This window comes from Puma concolor, chromosome B1 (genome assembly GCF_028749965.1).
Source record: "Puma concolor isolate L17-30 chromosome B1, mPumCon1.1.hap2, whole genome shotgun sequence".
Classification (NCBI taxonomy): Eukaryota; Metazoa; Chordata; class Mammalia; order Carnivora; family Felidae; genus Puma; species Puma concolor.
Window position 1 is genome coordinate 43,494,170 of NC_141670.1, and position 26,309 is coordinate 43,520,478.

General features: G+C 32.3%; 1 protein-coding gene across 3 annotated transcripts in view; it reads right to left on the reverse strand.

Annotated features, from left to right (window-relative positions):
• The window catches only part of ADAM2 (ADAM metallopeptidase domain 2), a 142,243-nt gene extending 117,847 nt beyond the window's left edge, over positions 1–24,396 (reverse strand). The window contains exons 1-5 of one of the 3 annotated variants that reach the window (XR_015250074.1): positions 24,172–24,396; positions 23,619–23,695; positions 18,945–19,000; positions 8,251–8,329; positions 3,491–3,574 (exon numbers count right to left, since the gene is read on the reverse strand). Coding sequence is in view for 2 of the 3 variants with exons in the window: in XM_086703643.1 (XP_086559769.1) it covers positions 3,491–3,574; positions 8,251–8,329; positions 18,945–19,000; positions 23,619–23,695; positions 24,172–24,226 (351 nt within the window). In the remaining variant the exon portion in view is untranslated. The remainder of the gene's footprint in view (positions 1–3,490; positions 3,575–8,250; positions 8,330–18,944; positions 19,001–23,618; positions 23,696–24,171) is intronic. The other 2 variants (XM_086703643.1, XM_025921406.2) reach the window with 2 other exon arrangements.
• Between the last annotated feature and the right edge of the window lie 1,913 nt (positions 24,397–26,309).

Here is a 26,309-nt window from a genome sequence, read left to right on the forward strand (position 1 = left end):
GCTCAGGTCATGATGTCACAGTTCATGAGTTCAAGCCCTAAATCAGGCTGGTTGCTGTCAGTGCAGATCCCATTTCAGAACTCGCTTCAGATCCTCAGTCCCTCTCTCTGCCCCTCCCCTGCTTGTGTTCTCTCAAAAATAAAAAGCAGTTTAAAAATAAAAAATGTAAATATAAAAAAATAGAAGTATTATGACAATATCATATCAAATAGAGACTATCAATAAAAGGTAGAGATTGCCAAGGTAAGAATGGTAAAAACAAGACACAACTATAATATATCCACAGGTACCATGCTTTAAATGCAAAGGTACAAACAGATGGGGAATAAAAGAATAAAAAAGATGTATCATGCAAATAGCAACTAAAAGCAAATCTCAGTGACTATACTAATATCATACAGAATAGGCTTTAAAACAAAAAATTGTTACTGGAAATAAAGAACAGCATTTTATTTTTTTTTAATTTTTTTTTCAACGTTTTTATTTATTTTTGGGACAGAGAGAGACAGAGCATGAACGGGGGAGGGGCAGAGAGAAAGGGAGACACAGAATCGGAAACAGGCTCCAGGCTCCGAGCCATCAGCCCAGAGCCCGACGCGGGGCTCGAACTCACGGACCGTGAGATCGTGACCTGGCTGAAGTCGGACGCTTAACCGACTGCGCCACCCAGGCGCCCCAAGAACAGCATTTTATAATAATAAAAGGTTCAATTCAACAGGAAGATATAACACTTGTAAGCATACTTGCATGAAATAACAGAACACCAAAATGCACAAAGCAAAAATAGGTAAAAGTGAAGGGAGAAATAGACAATTCAACAATTGTAGTTGGATATTTCTTTTCTTTTTCTATCCCACTTCCAACAATGGATAGAACAACTAGGCAGATCAACAAGGAAATACAAAGCTTGAAAACACCATAAACCAACTAAACCTAGCAGACATTTGTAAAACTCTCCACTAAACAACAACATAATATACATTCTTCTGATGTACACATGGAACATTTTCTAGGCTAGACCATATGCTAGGCCATAAAAAAGTCTCAATTAACTTAAAAGTTTACAAAAAATAAAAGTATGCTTTTTGGTAACAATAGCATGAAATTAGAAATCATTTGCCAAAAATTTGGGAAAACTAACAAATATGTGGAAATTAAATATCACATTCTTAAATAACTTATATGGGTCATAAAAGAAATAAACATGAACCCAGAGAATACTTTAAAATAAATTAAAATGAAGATACACCATAATAAAAAGTAGCTAAGTAAGTGATAAATTTATATCTATAAATGCATATATTAAGAAAGAAGAAGGGTTTCAAATTAATATCCTAACCATCCACCTAGGACACTGGGGTGGGGGTGAGGGGTGGGAAGAAACTAAACCTAAATTGAACAGAAGAAAGGAAATAACAAAGATAAGAGTGAAATAAAATAAATAAGAATAGATAAAAAATAAAATATATCAATCAAACCAAAAGGAGACTCTTTAAAAAGATAAACAAAATTGACAAACCTGTATAACAGCCTTGTTTTTGATACAGAAACTTATTTCTCAGCAAAGTGCAACAATGGTTTTATGTACTTGGATTTAACATATACTTTCAGTTGAAAGCAGTTAGTCTAGTTGGAAGATACACATTTATGCTTTCCATCTCAGTAACTTTAACTCTAAATGGTCTACCAAGGGACATAATAATAGTTCCACTAATTTGGAAGATGAAACTTCCAAATGGATACGTTGAAATTCTTATGCCACTAAACATAGGCTCATCTAGTGGCTGGAGTGACTGACTCTGAATACCAAAAGAAAATTGGTTCCTGTTACCAATGAAAGCAAGAAGGGCTATGTCTTGAACCTAGCTGATTATTATAGCAACCAAAAGAGAGTATAATTAAAAATGCAGATCCTTTCGGAATAAAGATTTGTTCTTTTCAGTTTGTAAATATCCTTAGCAAACTAAGGTTCTGGGTGAAAGCAATGGGAACAGGGAATAGGTAGTAGGGGTAAAAAAAAGCTATAGATAGCAATCATGACTTACTAATGAAGACAATAGTGATTTTGCATACTTTCTCTTTGCTTCCTATATGTATGCATATGTGTTTATTTGTGTATGCTAACCACTTTCTTTTTCTTTTTCCTTCTTCCTATTAGTTTACCTACAAGTTGTTGGAAGTTAACTTTATAATTTAATCTCTAGTTCACGTAGTATTCATTGGGACTGTAACTGAATTTGAGGAGAAATTAATATAGCTAGCAATGGACATGATGGCTCTTATGATTATGTGTCTCCTCAATTGGGGGCAAAGGTGAGAATTTCTTCATTTGTAAAAAGGGTGGCTGAATCTTGTTAAGCAGAAACACAGGGTAGTTTTATTTTACCAGAGTTTAAATGTGTGCAAATGAAAGCTGAACAAAGTTGTGTACTTAGTCCTTATTGATGCATTGGCACCCAGCTTCTAATAAATCTTTTACCTCCTTTGCGCAAATGAATCTAGGCCCATAAATTATTCCTTTGCCAAATGGTACTAAAGTTTTGCTAGTAGAAGGTGCTGAAGAGCATGAGAAGAAAGCTTTGTTTCCCAATTCCAGGGGGCTAGTTTGGAAGGCTCCTGAACAGTGTGCAGCTAATTGCACCAGCAGGGTCCTTCAGTGCCTGATGATTCTTCAGTCCACAGATCTGAGTGCATGGTGGTCACTAGCATCCATCAGCCAGTAGTTTCCTCCTATAATTCAGGTCCCTCTCCTTTCATAGCAGAGTGGCTTTCTGAGATACCTCTTTGTGAACAGCTTTCCTGACTAAGCAGATTTTCAGAAAGTTCCAAAGAGAAATTTTACAGCAATACCTGTTGGTACAGCACCATAGTGACTTCCTGCTATCTATCAGACATCCATTTCTGCACCCCTTCTAACAAGGTTGGGATCTCAACTCTGGATGATGAGACTGTATTCTTCATCCCAGTACTAGATCTGCTGGATGCTTCTTTTATCTGGTATTCCTGGTTTTTAGAGATCTCTTTACTTCTTATTTTTTATTCTAGTCCCCATTACAGTTGGTAATTCTTTATGTTAAACTTTCCTTGTTCACATTACTATATGGTTTATTTACATTAATTAAACATAAACTAAAACAGTGTCATGCCTTATTTTTAAAAAAATATTTCATTGTTGTCTCACCTTAATGGATTACTTTGTGTTTTTTATTGTAGGCCCCTGTACAGTTTCATCTGTACAAATCATACTTTATCAGATTAAGATAAAATACCTGTATCTTTCCATGTGTTTTCGTCTACTTCCTTCCAAAAGTGGTTTATATGATTGATTGATAACATTTCTAATTCTTTGGAATAAGCAGTAAATTATATTGACCTTATAAATAGGTTAATTGGAAAAGTTGTAAATCAATAAATAAAAAATCATTTTTAACTCCGCATAGAATAAAATCTTCATTTTAGGAATCAAAATGCTCATTTTTATTATTCTTACTGTTCGATTTCCTTCTTCAGTTTTTCCTGTTTTGTCATTGTCATTTCTTGCACTGCTTTCTTCCATTTCAATGTTCTCTTTGCACTAAAAAGAATGTATACACTGTTGCTATTGTGTGTCATCTCCTAATGTTGACTAAATCAATTTTATGGCCAGTTCCACTCAAGTTTCCAACATATTTCCTGAGTTCATCTATCAATTATTGAGAGAAGAATGCTTAAATAAATTATTTTAACAATTTATCTATTTGTCCTTTCACTTCTGTCAATTTCTACCTCATGTAATTTGAGATCTGTTGCTATGTGCATACACATTTTGAATTGTTATGCTCTCCTAGTGACTTTACTTTTAATCATAATGAATATCTATTTGTTGTAGAGAGATTGTAAAGTCCACGACAATGATGAATGGCTTACACTTGTAAGTTCTAGGCACTGGGAACAAATTCTTTCTATGTCTAATGGGATGATTTGTTCTTCTGTAGATAAGTCTGTATTTACCAAGATAATATTTACCAAGGTAATATACCAAGATAATATGACTTTTAGGAATGAAAATCATTTGTAGACTTCATTAAAAAGAAATTTGCTGGGGCTCCTGGGTGGCTCATTTGATTAAGCTTCCAACTCTTGGGTTCAGTTCAGGTCATGATCTCAGTTTCATGAGTTTGAGTCCCACGTCCAGGCTCTGTGCTGACAGCTCAGAGCCTGCTTGGGATTCTCCCTCTCTCCCTCACTCTGTGCCCTGCCCCCACTCACGCTGTCTCTGTCTCTCTCAAAATAAATCAATAAACTTAAAAAAGAAATTTTGCCTCCTTTTAACCTAATTTATAAACTTTCCCGATTTTTCTTCCACTGGAAATAGGCCTGCGGCTTTGGCAAATGTAAGTTATCTACATGGAACCATATATTCATTGTATTTGAAGCCAACATTAACAACTTATTACATGCAGGTTATCAATAAAAAATTATTTGATTTATTTTTTAAATTACACATTTATCTCTCATGGTTACTGCTAGGAAGTAGGAAGTAGAGTTAGGTGTCAGGTATATATATATATATATATATATATATATATATATATATATATATTTGACAGCATGGAGATTTATGTATTTCTATACTCCATAGATGACTCACATATATTTGCCTAATGTATTAAGCAAAATTTAAAGCAACTCACCATATGTATTATTTCTTCTGTTAAAAGCTAGTCTAAATAAAAATGCTTTAATTTCAAAGTACTGGTTGATTCACTACACAGAAGTCAGGAAAACGGAAAAAATCAATAGGAATTGGTAGGGCAGTGCAAAGGAAAAAAGTAAAACAGCATTTGAGACATGGGTAATCCCTGCAATTCTATACATACTTATCAAATCTATGAATTATAAATTCATTGTAGACATTATAATTATAGAATATAGACATTAAATGAAGTTCCAAGTGTTCCAAGTACATCAAAATTTAATTTAATATATTCTTAAATGTACATGAAATTCCATGTGTATTTATTTGGTCCTTGAACATTAAACATTAGACAAGTCTTTGGATTCTCCTTCTCTTCCAAGATTTACCTTTCCTGATTCAACTCATTTTAAGTATTTCACAATATATTGCTACATGTACATAAGCACATACATATACATCATCATGAAATAATAGCTTAAAAACATCATAAACATTTTTGGTTTGGTTCACCATCTGTGTAATAGAGCTAACTTGAGACACATTGTAAGAAGAAAGTTAGGGGTCCCCAGAAAGAAATATGAGACGTAGTTTTTGAGACACAAGAGAAGTCATTTTAGGACCCAGCTATTTTCTGTGATCAATGCTTTACCAGCTCTATTTGCCCAAGCACACTTCTCCTAGATCTTCTTAGGAGGTATCAGAATCACAAAACAATGCAAAAAACTCAGCAGTTCAGGGTTTCAAGGGAACAAAGGAAATGAAAAAAACTAATAGTCTCTACCAGGTCAGGAAACAGCCTAATCATATCAGAGACATGAATCTGTGGTACCTGCTACTTTGATGAATTCCTGGATCAGTTGTAGCAGGTTTTTGGTGGAATCTTTTGGGTTTTATATATATAGTATCATGTTGTCTGCAAAGAGTTAAAGTTTGACTTCCTCCTTGCTGATTTGGATGAATTTTATTCCTTTATGTTGTCTGATTGCTGAGGCTAGGATTTCCAATACTATGTTGAATAACAGTGGCACGAATGTACATCCCTGTATTTTCCTGCCTTAGGAGGAAAGCTCCCAGTTTTTCCCCATTGAGGATGATATTAGTGATGGGTCTCTTGTATATTGCTTTTATGATCTTGAGGTACTACCCTTCTATCCCTACTTTCTTGAGGGTTTTTATCAAGAAAGAATGTTGTATTTTGCTGAATGCTTTCTCTGCATCTATTGAGAGGATCATGTGGTTCTTGTCCTTCTTTCATTAATATGATGTATCACATTAATTGATTTGCAGATATTGAACCAGTCTTGCATCCCAGGTTTAAATCCCACTTGATTGTGGTAAATAATTCTTTTAATGCATTGTTCAATCCAGTTGGCTAGTATCTTGTTCATAATTTTTGCATCCATATTCATCGGGGAAATTGGTCTGTAGTTCTTTTTAGTGGGGTCTTTATCTGGTTTTGGAATCAAGGTAATGTTGGCCTCATAGGATGAGTTTGGAAGTTCTCCTTCCATTTCTATTTTTTGGAACAACGTCAAAAGAATAGGTGTTAGCTCCTCTGTAAACGTTTGGTAGAATTCCCCTGAAAAGCCATCTGACCCTGGACTCTTATTTTTGGGGAGGTCTTTATAACTAATTCAATTTCTTTGCTAGTTATGGGTCTGTTCAAATTTTCTATTTCTCCCTGTTTCAACGACATGCAGAAGAATGAAACCGGACCACATTCTTACACCATTCACAAAAATAAACTCAAAATGGATGAAAGATCTAAACACAAGACTGGAAGCCATCAAAATTTTAGAGGAAAAAGCAGGCAAAAACCTCTTTGACTTTGGCCGCAACAAGGTCTTACTTAACACATCTCTGGAGACAAGATAAACAAAAGCAAAAATGAACAACTGGGACCTCATTAAGATAAAAACTTCTGCACAGTGAAGGAAAAAATCAGCAAAACTAAAAGGCAACCAATAGAAATGGGAGAAGATATTTGCAAATAACAAATCAGATAAAGGGTTAGTATCCAAAATCTATAAAGAACTTATCAAACTCAACACCCAAAAAGCAAATAATGCAGTGAAGAAATGGGCAAAAGATATAAATAAACACTTTTCCAAAGAAGACATTCAGATGGCCAACAGACACATGAAAAAAATGCTCAACATTGCTTATCATCAGGGAAGTACAAATCAAAACCACAATGAGATACCACCTCACACCACTCAGAATGGCTAAAATTAACAACTCAGGCAACAACAGATGTTGGCAAGGATGTGGAGAAAGGGAAACTCTTTTGCACTGCTGGTGGGAATGCAAACTGGTGCAACCACTCTGGAAAACAGTATGGAGGTTCCTCAGAAAAATTAAAAATAGAACTACCCTACAACCTAGCAATTGCATTACTAGGTATTTATCCAAAGGAGACAAAAACGTTGATTCAAACATACACCCCAATGTTTATAGCAGCACTATCAACAGTAGTCAAATTATGGAAAGAGCCTAAATGTCCATCAATGGATGAATGTATAAAGAAGATGTGGTATATATATGATGGAATATTACTCAGTGATTAAAAGAATGGAATATTACTTGGCAATCATAAAGAATGAAATCTTACGATTTGCTACAATGTCGATGGAACTAGAGGATATTATGCTAAGAAAAATTAGTCAGAGAGAGACAAATATCCTATGACTTCACTCATATGTGGAATTTAAGAACCACAACAGATGAACCTCAGGAAAGGGAAATAAAAATAACATACAAACACAGAGGGAGACAAACCATAAAAGATTCTTAAATACAGAGAACAAACTGAGGGTTGCTTGAGGGGAGGTGGATGGGAAATGGGCTAAATGGGTGATGGGCATTAAGGAGGGCACTTTTTGGGATGAGCACTGGGTGTTATTTCTAAGTGATGAATCACTACATTCTACTCCTGAAATAATTATTACACTATATGCTAACTAACTTTGATTTAAATAAAGTTTAAAAAATAAAATAAATAAGCAAGACCCTGCACTCTTTACTCAAGTTAAGAGAAAAAGTCCCCATCCACTTTATACTGGCTCTCTGAGCATGCCCATAGCCCCTTTCTCTTGTCCAACATTTACTTCTGTTTCATTATAATGTGAAAATCTCCACCCTAGGAGGAGCACAACCTTCATTAACATAGCACAAAATGCGTGTATAAGGCATGTTTTGTCAGGACGCCTGCACAACCTTATGCCCGCCTTTAGATGTGATGGCAAAGCTCCCCTTTCTGAATAGTCATCCTAAATCCTAAATAAAAAGAAACTGCTCACTCCTGCTTGGGCTTTGGAAGCTAGTCTTTGTGATTTTATTTGTTGCAAATAAAGTTTGCCTTGTGTGACATCACCACCTGGTATAGTCTCTATCTGTAACTCACCAAGGAGCAAACTCATGCTAGTTCAGTTACAGCATCATCAAAAGTAAATCGTTAAATTTATTTTAAAACAAAACATAACTCCAACCCTTTGTTTTCTGACATGTGAACCCTAAGTAAGGTGATCGTAGAAAGTCACATAATAAAGGTAAACAGACAGTAGAAGTAATACCTGAAACTGTTGTTCAAGAGGCTTCATACTTCCTGTGCCATTATAACCATAAACTCTAAAATTACGAGGTAAAAAAGCCCTGTAAAATAAAGATATAAAGTATTTAATGGGAAATTTGTTTCCTAAGCTTCTATTTTGATATGTATTCCATTGTATTTATTATAGACAGGTAGGTAAACAGAGTCAGGGTGGAAATAGAGAGAGATTCCTGAAAACATGCACTTTGTTCTAATTTTACTCAAAAACCCTGGTGTCCAGACCTTTCTTTACTCACCTTACTGTCACACTGTCCTCTAGGCTGTTTTTAATTTTTTTTAATATTTATTAATTTTTGAGAGACAGAGAGAGACAGCGTGCGTGAGCAGGGGAGGGACAGAGAGAGAGGGAGATACAGAATCTGAAGCATGCTACAGGCTCTGAGCTGTCAGCACAGAGCCTGACACCGGGCTCGAAACCACGAACCATGAGATCATGACCTGAGCCAAAGTCGGATGCTTAACCTACTGAGCCACCCAGGCGCCCCCTCTAGGCTGTTTTTTAAAACACGGTAGGCAAGTTTTGTCTCAGGGTATTTGTACTAGTTGTTGCCCCTTCCTGGGATATTCTTCAATATAGCTCATTGTCTCATCTATTTCAAGTGTTTGCTTACATATTCACTTAGTGAGGCTTATCTTGGCAAGTTTATTTCTTAAATGCCCTTTCCTAGTATCAAAACATAGGATTTCCAAACAATACTTCTAACTTTGCTCTTTATTTTTGCTTACGCATTTGTCACCTTCTAACATTAATCCTAATCCACTCATTTCTTATATCATTATTAGTTTCATTTGATAAAAATATAAGCAGATTCTTGTCAATTTGGTTTACCAGTTCATCTGAAGCACTTAGAAGAATATCTGTAAAATAGCAAATGGTCAGTAAATAGTGAATTAATGTGGCAAGAATTCAACAAATTAGATGGAGATCTCAAATTTCAATATATTATTTGTAAATGTGGGAAGAATATGCCCTATAAAGACAAACAGTAAATGTAGATATCCCATTTTTATTTTCCTAATAAGCATAATATAAAGATTTTTGACTGCCATAGCAGTTTGGATTTGTTGACGTAAAAGTTCAAGGAGCCAAACCACTGACAGAGCAAAATTTTTCGCATTTTTGTCATACCAAAAAAGAATATGACCCACAGTGGGGTGGGGCTCCAGGAAACACATAAATTCTGAGTTGAAGGAAAAAAAAAAAGCTACATGTCCATGTTTGGTCAAGGAGAAAGCTACTGGGATGTCTAGAAACAGGCAGAACCCCTCGTGTCAGGTACTCCTAGAATGAAAGTACTGAGTTTTTGAGGTGTATCAAATACATAGCTTCTCTTCCTGTAAAATCTTTTGCCAATGTTTGAAATTGTGTGGAGTGGTCAAAGAGCTAAACTTAAAGTCTCTGAAAATAAAAGCAAATATATATTTTTTAAATCAATGATACAGAATCAATAAGCTCTATTTAATTCAGGCATGATAAAAGCAAAGAAAAATCACATCTGATGTTTTTAAGGACTAATGAAAACTAAAATAAAGCCTTCAAAGTATTAAGAGGAAAAAGAAAAAAAAAAGATGTTACCTTTAAAGAAACAGCAACATGATTGACAACTACCTTGTCAATAAATATGAAGAAAGTCAGAAGATAACAGAATGACAGTTTTAAAAAGCTAAAGTCATTTTTAAAATGTCATCCTAGAATTTATTCCAGCAAAAAAAAATTTTTAAGAGTAGGTTTAGGTAAAAATTTAACACTGAAATAAACCAATATAATTAAAAACCAGCAGACTTGCAACAAAAATATGGAGAATTCCTGAGATATAGAAATTAAGTGCACATAGAAATGGAAATGTCGGAATAAATGAAGAGCAAATTTGTGAGTAAACTTGTGATTAAATATAAAAGAATATTGATTGTGCAAAAAATAATTATAATATCTCATTGGGGTTTAAAAGTATGGAGGATTATAATATCTGAAAAAATAATGAAAACATAGAAGAAGGAAGATGGAATTGAAAGGTTTAATGATCTGACAATATAGGGTAACTGATAAAAGTAATAATGCATATTAGATTCAATAACTCAGAGATTAATATGTTAATCTAGAGAAACAAATGAAAGAATAGAAAAAGAATGTATAAAAAAGAATTTAATTGAGGGGAAACGGTATAAAATGGTAGATTCATTAAAATGAACACAAAAGAAAAAAGAATATAAAATAAAATGCACAAAAGAAAAATAATAAAATTATTTCAAAAACTAAATGGAAAATCAAAGGATCAGGAAAAGCAAGGCATCTTAAAACTGTTGAACAAGGCTGGACATCAAGAACTATTATAAAGTCATTGTAATTAGTATGGTATGGTATCTCATTAGACAAATAATGCTCAAGAATAAACATATAAACTAGCAGAAGAGAAAAAAGGTATCAATAAAGAGACCCCCCCTCATAAATAGTCATTTGATTTATGACATTGATTATAGTACAGTGAAGAGAGGTTGTGTTTTCTTCTCAATGGCCTTTTCTGATTCCATAGGATGCTAATATGAAAAATAATTAAGTCTTCACCTTTATGTTCACAAAACACATAAATATCAATTCTGGATGAATTTAGAGTTAACTATGAAAATGAAAACAATAAAAACCATTGAAAGAAAATAGTAGATTGGATGTATGACTGTATGTAAACAATGATTTCTTTTAAAATATGAAAAGAATAATACCTACAAAGTAAAAAATGATAATTTGGACTGCATTAAAAGAAAGAATTTCACACTCAATAAAAAATAGACTGAATAAAAATGGAAAGAAAATGATAGAAAAAATGTAGTTTACAAATACTAAACAACAGAAAGTTAGTGTAACTATACATACACCAGATAAAATTTAAGAAAAACTAATTACTAAAAAATAGCCACATCATAATATTAAAATTGTATTCATACTCAAAATTTATACAATTTTGAAATTATAATCTCAAAAATGTAATTCAAAATTCACATAAGGAAACTTTACAATTTGAAAATCATTGTGGAAGATTTTAACACATATATATTACTAAATAATACAACAAATAGAAAAATCAACGTTGAATATGAAAGAATTTTATGATTCAAAAAGAACACTAGAACAAGTGATTATGGAATATATACTATTTTTTAGTACATATAGGATAATTACAAAAATTGAATATATATTACATCACAAAGTTAGTCTCAACTTTTAAAGGATTGAAATCAAAGAATATTTTGTGTTCAAAAATTATTAGAAATAATAACTAGAAAACTGCCACATATATTGATATTTAGAGATAATGAAATAATTCATGGACCAAAGAAGAAATGTAATATAAACTTGAAAATGTTTGCTAATAGTCAACCAGAGAAAATTCTACACAGCCAAAGATGTAAGGGGCAGCTAAGCAATATTTGGAGAAAAAAGTTAGCCTTAAAATGTTAAACTAGAAAATTAAAATGGTTGATGAATAATCAACTTAGAATTCATTTGAGGGAGCTATAAACATAGATCAAAATTAACACACAAAAAAAGTAAAAGCAAAGCAATAATAAAAAAATCATATAATGTGGATGATAACATAAAAATTAGTTCATGAAAAAAGTTATTAAATTGGCAAAGTAATAGTGAGCTGTGTCAAAGAAAAAAGAAAAAAAGATGAAATGATATTAAAATGCAAGAGGGTGACTGACCTTAAAAATACCAGTCTTTGAAAAAGTAAGAGGATACTATGACCAACTGCATACCATAAATTGAAGTTAAATTTAAATGAATGAATACCTAGAAAAATATAATGTGTAAAAACAGACTCAAAGAGCAGAAAAATCTGCATAATCATAGTACCGTTAGAGACATTAGATTAATAGTCAAAAACATCTCTACACAAGGAAACTCCAGGTGAAGTTAGTTTTACTGGTGAAGAGTACCAAACATTCACCATTTCAGGGACCAGAAAGAGATGGGATAGAAAGTGAAAAGATAATATGAGAAAAGATCATTATAAGTTGTAATTACAAGCTATAACCATAGGGTTCACTCACAGCTGGTCAGTGGTAGACTTATACCTATTTCTAAGGATGCTTGGATCCATGGGAGGGACCCTTACCAAGAAGCAAATAAAACAGATTGATTAGTAAATTAAAATATTCTGTTTAGAGTAAAAAAAAAAAAAAAAAAAAAAAACTCCCCTAAAGGTCTGAATCAGCTTTCCATGATGTTATTGAAAAGACACAGATTAACTGTCTACATACATTTGTCTTCATTTTGAGTCTGTAACCAGTGGGATCAAAGCAACCCAACAGTTAACTTGAACCTTGGATTTCATAAGAATGATATATCTTGTACATATTTTGGTTTTTGTCAGTGATTTAGAGTCAAACCACCTTCTGTGCAACTATGGGACCTCCCTAATATTGCCCTAGCTTTCTTCTTTCCTTCTTCCTACTGTTGTGGTGCAGTGTATCCTTTTTGAAGTACATGTGAATTGTTATGGTAATAAATTTTTTGAGTCCTTTCAGTTATACAACCCAGTGTAATTTGTACATAGACCAATCTTAATTATATTTGGACATAAAATAATTCTAAATAAAATATTAATGAATGCAGTTGATTAAATAATAAGTTAAAACCCGGTAGGATGCATTCCTGGAATAAGGATCAATTTAATATTAGAAAGTCAATTACAATAACAGATTAAATAATATATGTTCATAAACAGATGCAGAATTGATAAATTTAACATCCATTAACTATGGAAATAGCAAAGAATGGAGTGAATGTCTTTATGACAATCAAAATATCATCTTTAATTATGAACACTGAAATCATTCTATTTGACTTAGTGAACAAGAAAATAAGGTACTCTGCCTCAGCTTCTATTTACTATTGTATTATGCTTGTGGTTCCCTGTACCCAGTAAAAAACTAAGAAAATAAATAAAACTCCTATGCATTAGAAATAAAGAAACAAAACTGCCTTTATCAGATGATAGAATTATAAATGTATCTAAAGACAGATTATTTTTTTGAGCTTCCAGAGAATTCGTTAAGTTTGCTGATGTATATTTACTATATAAGGATCGATTGTATTCCCATACACAAGAAACACATTTAGAATCTGAAGTTTTTCAAATGTGACTTTTTCAATAGCCTCAAAAGTGTGAAATACTTAAAAAGAAAATGCAAATAAATTTGCAAAATCTTTAAGAAGAATGTCATAAAAATATATTAAGTACTATTAAAATCTGAATAAATGGACAGATATACCATGTCATACACAGAGAAATACTTCTCTGTGTTTTGTTTTTTGCGGTGTTGTTGGGTTTTGTCTTTTTGTGGGTTTTTTTGGTATTTTATTGTAAAATGATTAGTTCTTCCCAAAGTGCTGTGTAGATTCAAAGAATCAATATCCCGGACATTTCTTTGTGGAAGAGTTGATTCTAAAATATATGAAAATGAAAAGTACTAAGAAAAATCAGAACATTCTTGATAAAGAAAAGACAGAAGGACCTTAACTTTAAGCTATCAATATTTATTACAAAGAGATAAATTGAGCAAAAATTTTAATACAGAGGTCAGTAATACATATATATCCATATATACGTAATATATACAGCAGTCATCACAGATATATATATATATATATATATATATATATATATATAAAAGAGTTAATAAAATTGACATCAAAAAGTCATACCAAAAACTAAATTACTCATCTATCTCAGAGCATGCTCTAAAGTCAATTTCTTGTAGAATAAAGAGATAATATGAAAGGCAAAACTAAAAATATTTTAGGACTGTGTAACATTTAGTCATGGCCTTGGCGTAAAGGAGGATTTTTTATACAAGATAAAACTGTAATTTAAATAAAGGAAAAATTCTCTTTACTAAAATACCTTAAGTGTGAAAACAGAAGGCATAGAGTAGGAGAAGTTATTTGAAAAACACATCATGAACTAAAGACTTCTGGGCAAAAAAATCAAAAGAATTCCTAAAAATAGGAAAGAAAAGGTTAGATTAGAAAGCTCTTTTGTAAAAGTATAAATATCTTCCATAGGTGCTTAACAAAGAAGAAAATCCAGATAGCCAACTGATACATTTTTAAAAAAGTATCCAGGCTTATTTGCATTTAGAGAGATACATATAATAAACATCACATAATCAACAGTTATTGAAAACTTAAAAGATCTCCCATTATTAATAAAATATGCAATTCAGAGGGGCATATAAAGTAGTAGAATGCTTTAGGAAAATTGTTTAATAATTATTACAATGCATCTATTTTAACAATACAGACTATCCTTAGTTGTATATCCAGAAAATCTTGTGCACATGTGCCAAAGAACACATATGTAAGAGTTTTCATATTTGAATATTTTAATATCTCCACAATAGAAAAAATGGAATGTCTAAAATAGCAGGATAAATTGTTGTATAATCATGAAATTGGATACTATTCAGTAATTTAGATTCATTTATTTAGAATTCAAAACAAATAGAAATATATTGCTTAGGATAATTAAATAAAATCAAGGAAATGGTTATCACAACAATCTTGAAAGTAGTTACAAATACTGTATAGCTTCTAGAATACAGTCAATGTGTATACATGAATGCTCACTTCATAATTATTCATTTAACTGCACAAATACATTTTATTTATTTTGATTTATACTTAATATATTATACAACAACAAATATTAAAACAACAATTAAAAGGCAATTGGTAGTGACTTTTGTGAAAGACAGAAGACCCAATCTCCTATCTCCATTTCCACTATCAATACACAGAAATGACTGATTGACAATACTAATACATTTTTTAATATAGCACTACACTTTAAACAATAAAGTGGGTTGACAATGCCCTATAGGCCAAAACCTGCCCACCACGTTTCTTTTCTTTTTTAAAAAAATTATTTTGAAAGACAGCATAAGCAGGGGAGGGGCCAAGAGAGGGGAGAGGGAAGATCCCAAGCAGGCTCTGCTTTGACAGTGGGGCTTGAACCCACGAACCATGAGATCATGACCTGAGCCAAAATTGAGACTTAGACGCTTCACTGACTGAGCCACCCAGTTACCCCCCACCACTTTTAAATATAAAGTGATATTAGAATATAGCTATGTCTATCTATTTTCAAATCTTCTATGCCAACTTTCACAACGACAGAATTCAGTGGTTGCAAGAGAGACCATATGGAGTTCACTCTAAAATGTTTACTATCTAGCCCTTTGCAAAAGGTGGACTGACTTTTGCTTTAAACAGAATGGTCAAAGAAGTGAAAACAAAGACTACTTCTGCAGTTAAAAAAGTAAGCAGGTGACACTGCAAACTAGGTCAGAATCTGGACCAGAATTGTACCTTAGGTATGGAAGGTTAAATAGCCTCTGGTCTCTAGCATGAAACACAGTGTGGGCTTTCCAGTAAAGAGCATAGAGCTAGAAATATCCTCAGCAATTTGTAAACAGAAGGAGAAAGAATCAATACCTGCTGTCTGTAGACAATGGACAGAATGAAGCTACCCAATCTTGACCATGGCAGAAACAGCATCACATGCAAAAACAAAAACCCTAAACTACATCTCATGCAAATGTGGAATGGATTACAAATTGCCCCATCATTGCTGAAACTCTGAGATGATAAACAATACAAACATTGGAGCCAGCTAAATGGACCCACCAGGAATGAAGCAGAAACATCTATAAAACCCCTTACTTACCATAAGGTTGCCACAAAAGCCTTCAATTTGTAAAAATGCAGTATGTGTGAAGGCACAATAAAACAAGTGGTGCCTGTAGTATTACTCTCAATATGCTCATCTAGATCCATTTTTGAGTTTGGCAAGAATACCTTTGAGCAATGTGATAAAATTGGCATTCTAATTTCATTTGTTTGACCCCTAGGGGATTGTCAAGTTGATGTGACAAGGCACAAATTGCTGCCAGCTCTTTACACAGTCAAAGCCTCATAGGCTGTTGAGAGTGAAAGTGATACCACTTTGTTTCTATATAAACTGTTGGCTAAGTCTGAAACCAACTAGTTACCAAGATACCATGAGTAGGAGCTGTCAGGATTGAGACACACCAGTAACAGTGGTCACTGAAGGCTTCAGGACTCCACCAGCAGGAGTTCCTTGGCCGCACTTTATTCTGTCTCCTCTGCAACCTAGTATTATTCACTATATTCTCATCTGTTGCATATACAATGAAAAACTACAATGAAAGTTTTGCATTTACTTCGATTATAGATTTGATCATATCTAAAAAGTTAGGTTCTGTTTATGATGACTTTCTTGACATTTTACAACAATATTTTGAATTTTTCTGAGCCAAGACTTATTTGGTGACTGTGACTTAATTCTCCAAAAGCTGGTTCTTTGATTAAACATTTGTAATTATATTCTAATTTTATCATGCTAGTCATTAAGAAAGTGGTTACTTTTTAAAAGATTTTGTGTTTACTATGTGAAGGTTTTTATTTAAGTGTACTTTGCTTGTATGTGAGAAAAGAAGAGTCTTAATTGTAGGGTGTGTAACATGCAATTCATCGATTATATCATCATTAGTTGTATTGTATATGTTATACTTTTTTTCCTAATATAAAAAAGACAGACCTTAAGAAATCTACTGCTATTCATAAGCTGTCATTTTTACATTAGGACAAAAAGGTATAGCATATACAATACAACTAATGATGATACAGATGGCTAACAGACACATGAAAAGATGCCCAACATCACCAGTCATCAGGGAAATACAAATCAAAACTACAATCAGATATCACCTCATACCTTCCAGAATGTCTAAAATTAACAACACAGGAAACAACAGATGTTGGCAAGGATGAGGAGAAAGGGGAGCTCTCTTACACTATCTTGGTGGGAATGCAAACCAGGGCAGTCACTCTGGAAAACAATATGGAGGTTCCTCAAAAAGTTACAAATAGAGCTATCATGTGATCCAAAAATTGCTCTAGGTATTTACTCAAAGGATACAAAAATACTAATTCAAAGAGATACATGCACCCTAATATTTATAGCAACATACCTATAATAGCCAAATTATAGAAAGAGCTCAAGTGACCATCAACCGATGAATGGATACAGAGCCCAAGTGTCCATCAGTTGATAAATGAATAAAGAATGGGATATATATATATATATATATATATATATATATATATTACTCAGCCATATAAAAGAATGATATCTTGCCATTTTCAATGACATGGATGGAGCTGCAGTGTATTATGACAAGCGAAATAAATTAGAGAAAGACATATACATTATTTTACTCATATGTGGAATTTAAGAAACAAAACAGATGAACACAGGGTACAAAACAGACTCTTAATTATAGAGAACTGAGGTTTGCGAGAAGGAAGGTGGGTGGGAGGAAGGATGGGCTAGATAGGTGATGAGTATCAAGGAGGGCACTTGTGATGAGCACTGGGTGTTGTATGTATGAGGAATCACTAAATTCTATACCTGAAACTAATATTACACTGTATATAAACTGGAATTTAAGTAAAAAATTAGAGAGGAAAAAAACAATTTCACACAGTTTTTAAAATACATTAATGTAGAGTTGTGAAATTCTTATTTTTACCATTTACTTTTTTTAAAAGTTTATTTATTTTTGAGAGATAGAGTGCATACGCCAGGGGAAGTGCAGAGTAAGAGAATCCCAAGCAGACTCCACTGTCAGCGGGGAGCCTGACATGGGGCTCAAACCCAAGAACTGTGAGATACCAACCTGAGCCAAAATCAAGCGTCAGACGCTCAACCAAATGAGCCACCCAGGCATCCCTCCTACTTATACCATTTAAAAAGGACTATTACAGGGGTTCCTGGGTGGCTCAGTTGGTTGAGCATCTGACTTCGACTCAGGTCATGATATCTCTGTCTGTGAGTTCAAGCCCCCACCACACCCCCTCACCCCTGTCCCCCCTCCTTGAGTTCAAGCCCCTATCCCCCTACCCCATGAGCTCAAGTGCCACATCGAGCTCTTTGCTAACAGCCTGGAGCCTGTTTCAGATTCTGTATCTCCCTCTCTCTCTCTCTGCACCCCTCTCCCCACACTCATGCTCTGTCTCTCCCTCTGTCAAAAATAAATATTAAAAAAAAATTTAAAAAGGACCATTACAATTCTTATTTTTCTTTATTCCTTAGTAAGATGTGCTTATTTTTCCTAAATTCATCAGCTGGCATAGTACTGAGTTTGGTTAATTACAATTATATTTAAGTCCTTAATACATTCTGACGTGATGTGTTAAGTAATTTTCTTTTAATCATCACTATTCTTTCCACCCTAATTCATGATGATCTTTCAAATATAGTTGAATATTAGGGACTTGAAAAAGATTTTGATAAAGATAGAAAATTATCAAAATTCATCCTTCATGAAATCCATAGATAGCCAAACAAAATTTGATGCTACTGGGAAGAAGGAAGATGGAAGCATAAACTAAAGGTTCAACTTCTACATATTTATTATATAGACAAAGTTTTTTAAGTCATAAAATAAGAGACAAATGAATAGCCAGTAACTAGGAACATCTAAAAATGCAAAATAATTACATTCGGGATTAATTACAAACAAGAATTAGAAAAAAATACAGGTGGTAAAATAATGTAGATCACCTACTTTTGCATTAGGTTCACGGTGTATGTTTTCCCTTCAATTACAATGTTGTAGGACACCTGGCAGGAGAGTGTATTAAAAAGACAAAGAAAAGTGATAAGAATGTTAGAAAGTAAAACTAACATTTTACATTAATGATAATTACACTGAAAGCACATTAATACAATAAAAGAGGAAAACTTATAATTTAATGTTGATTTTTATCAATGAAATGATATTTAAATATTGGCTTTCATAATAAAAGTGGATAGAATATATTTTGTGTAATTTCTTAATAAATTTTAAATGAACCCAACAAAACATTTGATCTGAAAAATTGATTTGCATCCAATAATTACATTAGCTTAATAAAGACTGAGGTCACTGCAAAACTTATGCTTAAAATGAAAGAGCATAAACATACTACTAATAAAATATTTCTATAATAGAGCAAAGATTTAGCAGCACATAAAGTATAATATTTGCAGATTTTATAAAATTCATTCCAAGTTTGGATCAAAACTCATTGATTTTATTAATAGTAAGATTAAGAAATGATGTTTAACAAATGGGCAATTTAGTCTTTATAGATCAATTTGCATAGCCTTGACATCTTTAAATTCTTGGGCCTTCCAATCCAGTAGCATGGTTTATACTTGGGTTTATTTAAACCTTTCATTCCTCTCATCTTATTTTATTGTCTTCAGAGATGAGGTTTTGCTTAACTTTGTTAGATTTATCCAGATTTTGATATTTATGTAGTGTAAAATTTCTTTTTAAAAGTTTCATTTTATATTTTTGTTTTATAGAATGGAAATACAATTGATTTTTATGTTATGGTCTTATTTCTTTTTTTTGTTTGTTTTGTTTTCTTTTTATCTTGTTTCTAAAGATTTTACTAAATTATTATGTTATTTCTAATTTTCTGTAAGTAACTTTGGATTTTATTTTATATGCAATCATTTAATCTATAAATGATGATAGCATTATTTTTTCTTTCCAATTATTATGCATATTTTTAATTTTTGTTTTTTTCTTTCCTTATCACAGTGGCTAATATTTCCAGGCAAAATAAATAGAAAAGGTAATAGTGGACGTTCTTATCTTTTTCTTGATCTCAGGAGAAAAGCTTTCAATATTTCAACTTTGTGCATGATGTTTCTTTCAAAAGCATTTGATCTTCTCTATATGCCACAGTTGATTATTATTCTTAATTATTACATATTTTGTGCAAATAAACACTACAGCAAATTACATAAAATGCCTTGTCAACAATGTCTATGTTAAAACATAAAAACATTAAAAGTATTTCAAAACAATTTTAAGTACTCTCCCATCCTATTATTAATTCCCTTTCTTACATTCCAACTAACCAACATCTTGAATTTCATGTTTATCAGTCCCACGCATATTTTTATATCTATACTCATTATGGATGTTTAAATAATTTTTTGCATAAATTTTAGCTCTGTATGAATGTAATCCTTCTACAAGTTATATATTTCATTGCTGGATTACACATCTGCTTAAAACACTGTTTCAGACATAGTAAGCACTCTGTAAACATTTGCTATCATTATCAATACATGTAGCTTTATAATTTTTCCATGGTATTGTATTACATTTTCTGAATATAGCACAGTTTATTCATCTATGCTGTCAATGGTTATTTAGTTTTGTTTTACTATTTTAAGCAATGCCCCCCCCCAAATAATCTTAGGCATATCTTTGTACATATTTGCAAGCTATATTTTAAACTAAACCTGAATGAATGTCTTTTATTAAAAAGTACTTTTGCAACTTCAACTTGAAGCTTAAAACTAATCAGCAAATTTGTTGCACCAATGTAGATATTCACAAAAAGTGAATATTATCCTTTTATCCATCTCCTTTAATTGCATTTTGTTTTGTTAGAGTTAACTTTTGCCCTTGATGTGAAATAATACCCTATTGTGTTTACCTGGCAATTCCCTATAAATTTCCTAATTTGTATATATGCTTGATAATTATTGTCCCCTCAAGTTCAACACTTAATTGTCATTCAAAACTTTGTACATGTTTCTATTTTCTTGGTTTTTATCTAATTTATTTGTATGAGTTCTTGATATATTCTGGATACCTTTTGTGTGTCATATGGATGGCAAATATCTTCTGTGAGACTGGAACATTTTTCACCTCATTTATGGTCGCTATTTATTTATATATTTAAATCTAGATATTCCTTATGCCTTCACTTAAGATTTTCTGTTGCTTTTTTTTCTGGTATCATTCTTCCCTATTATAAGGTCCTAGAAATAGCCTTCTACCTTGTCTTCCAGATTTTTAGTATTTTACTCTCAGATGAACGCATTTAAATTATCTTGAATCAATTTTGGTGTATACTGTGGCATTAATATACATTTTCTTATTATTCCATATCATTAATAAATTTTCTCTTCACCATTTATTAACTAATCCATTCTTTATCCAATGATTTCAATGTTACTATTGAAATGAATAAGTCCTCATATGTGTGTGGGTATTTCAGAGATACTCTATTCTGTTCTGTTAATTTATATGTCCCTTAGACAATAATCACATACCACATTATATTAATTACTAAAACTTTAAAATATGTTTTGAAATGAACCAAAGTGAATCACTGTTTTGTTCTTCAAAGTTAACATTTTTTGTCTTTTACCATTCCATATATATTTTAGAATCAACCTGCCAATTTCCATGAAATTTCTTATGGAATGGTAGTCAATCTACAGATTTGGTAAAAATTAACCTAAGAAAATATTAAGCATTCTTGACTGCCAACATGACCTACTTTCCTTTTTTTAATCTTTCCAGTTTTATTAGTGGTCATGATAATGTCTTTCAATAAAACTTTACTGTATCCTAAAAAGTTCTCTACCTTTTGAATAATATTTATTGTTAAGTAACTTATTTTTGGCCTGTGTGTGTGGGGCGGTGTTGTACATATATGTGCGTATATGTATATACACACAAATATGTATATATACATATATATATACACACTAAAAACACTTTATCACAAAATGTTATTTACTGATATTATTAAATATATGTGTATGTATATGTGTATTTTCCCCTATTTTTTGCTCTATATTTACACTTAATATTTGAGTCTTATTCTTTTTTCTTATTTTGGTCCCAGTTCATAATATCCATTAGAATGTCTGGTATTCTGTTATCATTATGTCAAAGTGTTGTCAATACTGATTTTTATTTATTCTGTGTTGCTATACTTGGCCTGAGGAATCTCTTTTTTCTATTATTTCTCAGTTACTATATGTTTAATATAGCATCTTCTCCAGGTTTTCCCCCCTTCTTTCAGGAATTTCAGTTACTATATACTTAAGTCCCTAATTCAATCCTCCTCCTCCCTTAGCCATTTTTATGTTGCATCTATCTGGTTTCTTTAGCTGACTCTGATCTAATTCTTGATTTTTTTTCACTTTCATTATACTTTTCACATCTACCCAGGTTTTTTAAAACTGCTAGGCGAATATTCTCTTTTTATGATCTGTATCATTCATTTATTAATTATAACAGTTATAAACATAAACTATGTTATGTTTATAGCATTTTTAAAACTAGTAAGTACAATACAGCCTCACTGGTTCAAATACAATGTATCCAGTACTACTCTACACATAGGGGAGAGAGACATTAACACAATAGTGAAACTTTTTCCCTTATGAATTTGACAGCTGAGGACAGGTGATTTTTTTTTGTACTTTTCTTATGGAATTATTGTCATAGATTATGGTGATGCCTAATAGAAGATATTTCCCTTTAAGTAGATTCTGTATATATTTTCTGATATGAACAAGCAATTCCATATTATTTTTGAATTAAAAAATAGAACTCTTCCAAATACTGTTAAATTCCTCACATTATTTTTCTATTTAAATTATTAAATATTAAGTTTCCAAGTTTCCATAAGTATACATTCCTTTTAAAATGATATATTGAGAATTTTAAGCCTGTAATATCTGAATTAGGGTGACAAGTGGGTAGTTGCTAAGGAAATATTTGCATTAAAATTACCAGAACATTTACTACCCAATCAAAAATAAACTTAAGGTGTGGTGTTTGAAAAAAACACATTTCATTTCTTGAGAAATGATTCTAGAAACTAGTAAAAAAAAAAAAAAAAAGATATTTTCTAATTCAAAGAAAAGAAAATCTACCCTGAACCAAGATGAACTAAGATGGCATGAAAAAAAGTCTTCATGATTAACGTATTTGCAATCAAAATGCAAAAATTACTCATATAAAACTTCATTAAATGAAATTGTCATTACATTGTATACAAAAACCATAGGCTTACTTAACAACAAGGATACAAACACCTCCAAATATAGGAAAAACTCCTCCAAATATAGCCTTGTAAGTGAATAAGAAGAGAATCTCTGGATAAATCAGGTCAATGATTATTCAAAGACACTCAAGAGGGAAACAGATTTAAAAGATGGGACTTGGGGTTTTGAGAATAAGCATCACTGCAATATATTTCTATGAAACACTATTTATTAGTTCATTTTCAAAAAGGCTTTCCACTTAAGGAAACTTGGGTATAAATATAAAATTCACCAAATTTGCATGAAAGAAAATGCCAAGTTTACTTCCTTAGAAAGAAAATATCCACATGACTTTAGATTGTGAAAAATGTTAGTGCTTAGTTACATGGGATTCAATTCCTCCACTTAATGTTGACCGTATTTTCTCCGGTATTGTAATTTGCACACGTAGTCTTTCAGAATCTGTAAGGTACAAAATGTTTCATTAAAGTAGCATCCATCACCTCATAGCTTCCTCCTCATCTAAATCCATAATATTTTATATGCCACCTCTTTCTTTAAACTCAATTCCCACTTTCTAGAATTACAAGACTTTTAAAGAGAAATTAATTACAAATAAAATCAGGACCTTTGGACTTTTCAACTACAAAGTCCAGAGGTCAAAAATGCAGACAGAGTACTATATGAAACTCTAACCTTGAGGCATCCAGTTGAACCACTGCATCTCTCATCTTTCATATGGTACCAGGATGAGTGGGAAAGCCCCGTCACATCCAGTGTGAATTTTCTTTGGGTAAGACGATATGGTAGTGGGCTTTGGCTTAAAAAATTGGAGCACCTGCAAGAAGGCACTTTCCCAGGGATATCTGGCCTCTCAGAAGAAAGTAGAGAGGAAAGTGACATTCCCAAAAGTTCAAAGGAAAGGTTTTTGTACTTACTGTTGTCTGTCTGGAGCCCGATGAGCCCGATGACAAGCAGCAGAAGGCACAACATGGCTTCATGTCCTGGATGCCAGTCCGAATAATGGCAGTTGGCTTGCGTAAAGGACAGTTGGGAGCGCGAGGGGACCCCTCCTGGCCGCGCACCTTGCAAGAGACAGTCCACCGTGAGAGCAGAGTGGAGAGGATGGGTGCGGTGTACTGTTGAATGTGGGCGGTTTTGGCTCCTAAATCTGTGCAGGAGGCTTCCAATTGTTTTGACGCAGCTTTAAGCCTGAAAGAAAACAGAATCACTTCCAAAAGGCAAGGTTGAAGAAACAGTTAATGAACAGGAAGATTCATATACACTTCCTAATGAACTTTTTATTGAAGATACATGTATATTCTACAAACCATAGGAGAACAGCTCAATTAATATTCAAGTGAACAGTATAATTAGCACCTAGATTCAGATCAAGAAATAAAACATAGAACCACCAAAACCCAAAACCCCCAGATGGCCCCCTGACAATCATTACTGCTACCATCAGCGATTAATTAGTTTTGTCTGTTTTGAACTTTATATAAATGGAACTAGTCACCATGTACTTTTATGCATGAGTTCTTTTATATATAATATATAATATAAGGATTATGAGATCCATCCATTCATTCATACTGTGAAGAGAAATAGCTTTGTTTTTTCCTCATAGGTGTATATCATACATTGATTGAATATAACACAATCTTTTTTTCCATTTTACTGTTGACTAACATTTGGTTTATTTGTAGTGGTGCCTATTAAAAACCACATTTGGCTATTTTATTTCTTTGGTGAACATATGTAGTGATTTTCTTCAGGTATATTTCTAGAGTGAAATTGCTAGATCACAGGGTATGCTTCAATAGACACTTCCAACAGTTTTCCAAGGTTGTTGTACTAATTTGTACTTTCACCAGAAATGCATGAGAATTCCAATTCATATAAATGCGTACCTACACTTGTTTTTGTTTTTATTTCATGTAATTATTTTGGTCCTGCATTTGGTTTTAACTTGCATTTTCATGGTCATTAATAAACTTTAGCACAACTGTATATATTTATTGGTCATTTATATAACTTCTTTGGTAAATGCTTGAGTCTTTGGACCATTTTACAATTGGGTGCTCTTGTCTCTTATTATATGCTGAGCCTATTGATGTATTCTAGATATGATTCTTTTGTTGGATATAATGATTTGCAAATATCTTCTATACAGGGGCTTACATTTAACGGATTTTTGTACATACACATTCTTATTCAAAATTCACTCCCCTCAATGTTTGCTGGGATTTCAGGATATACATCTTATTGTGAATGTGAATGTTATCAAAAGTTTCTTTTATATAAATTGATGTGATCTTATAGCTCTCTCCATTTTCTGTTAATTTTGTGAATCAAAATTATTGACTTTCTAGTGTTGAAACAAATTGTATTCTGGAATACATCCTACTTTATGTACTATCTTTTTATATTTTTCTGGATTGATTTTCCAGCACTTTGTTTAGGACTTTTGCATCCATATTCATAAGAAATATTTGTCTGTAATTTTCTTTCATTTCAATAAACTTGTCAATTTTTGTACCAGAGATATGCTGGCCTCATAAAAGAAATTGGGAAATGTTATTCCTTCCTCTATTCTTTAAAAAGTTAGTGTAATTGTTGTTAATATTTCTTCTTTTAATGTTTCTCAGGATTTAGAACTGGAGAGATTTGGACTTAAAATTTTATTTGTGACAGACTTTTTGTTTTAACTTATGAAGCAAATATTTTTAAATGTTCAGATATTCTCTTTCTGTGTTACACAAGTTCTGTTTCTGATGGATTTTATCCATTTCTTCTGAGTTATTAGATATATTGGCCAAAGTTATTCATAATCCCCTTCCCTCCTTTATCATCCTTTTGAACTCTGTAGATCTGTACAAATGTTCCATTTTTTCATTCTCAATATTGATAATTTTGTGATTTTTCTCTACATTATTCAATCACTGAGTTTATTATTTTTATTTGTATTAACTTTCAAAAGAACTGCTTTGAATCTCTTTTTTGTATTATATATTTGTTTTCTATTTTATTGAGTTTTGCTCTTCTGGTCCTTTTTTCTACTTTGAGTATTGTT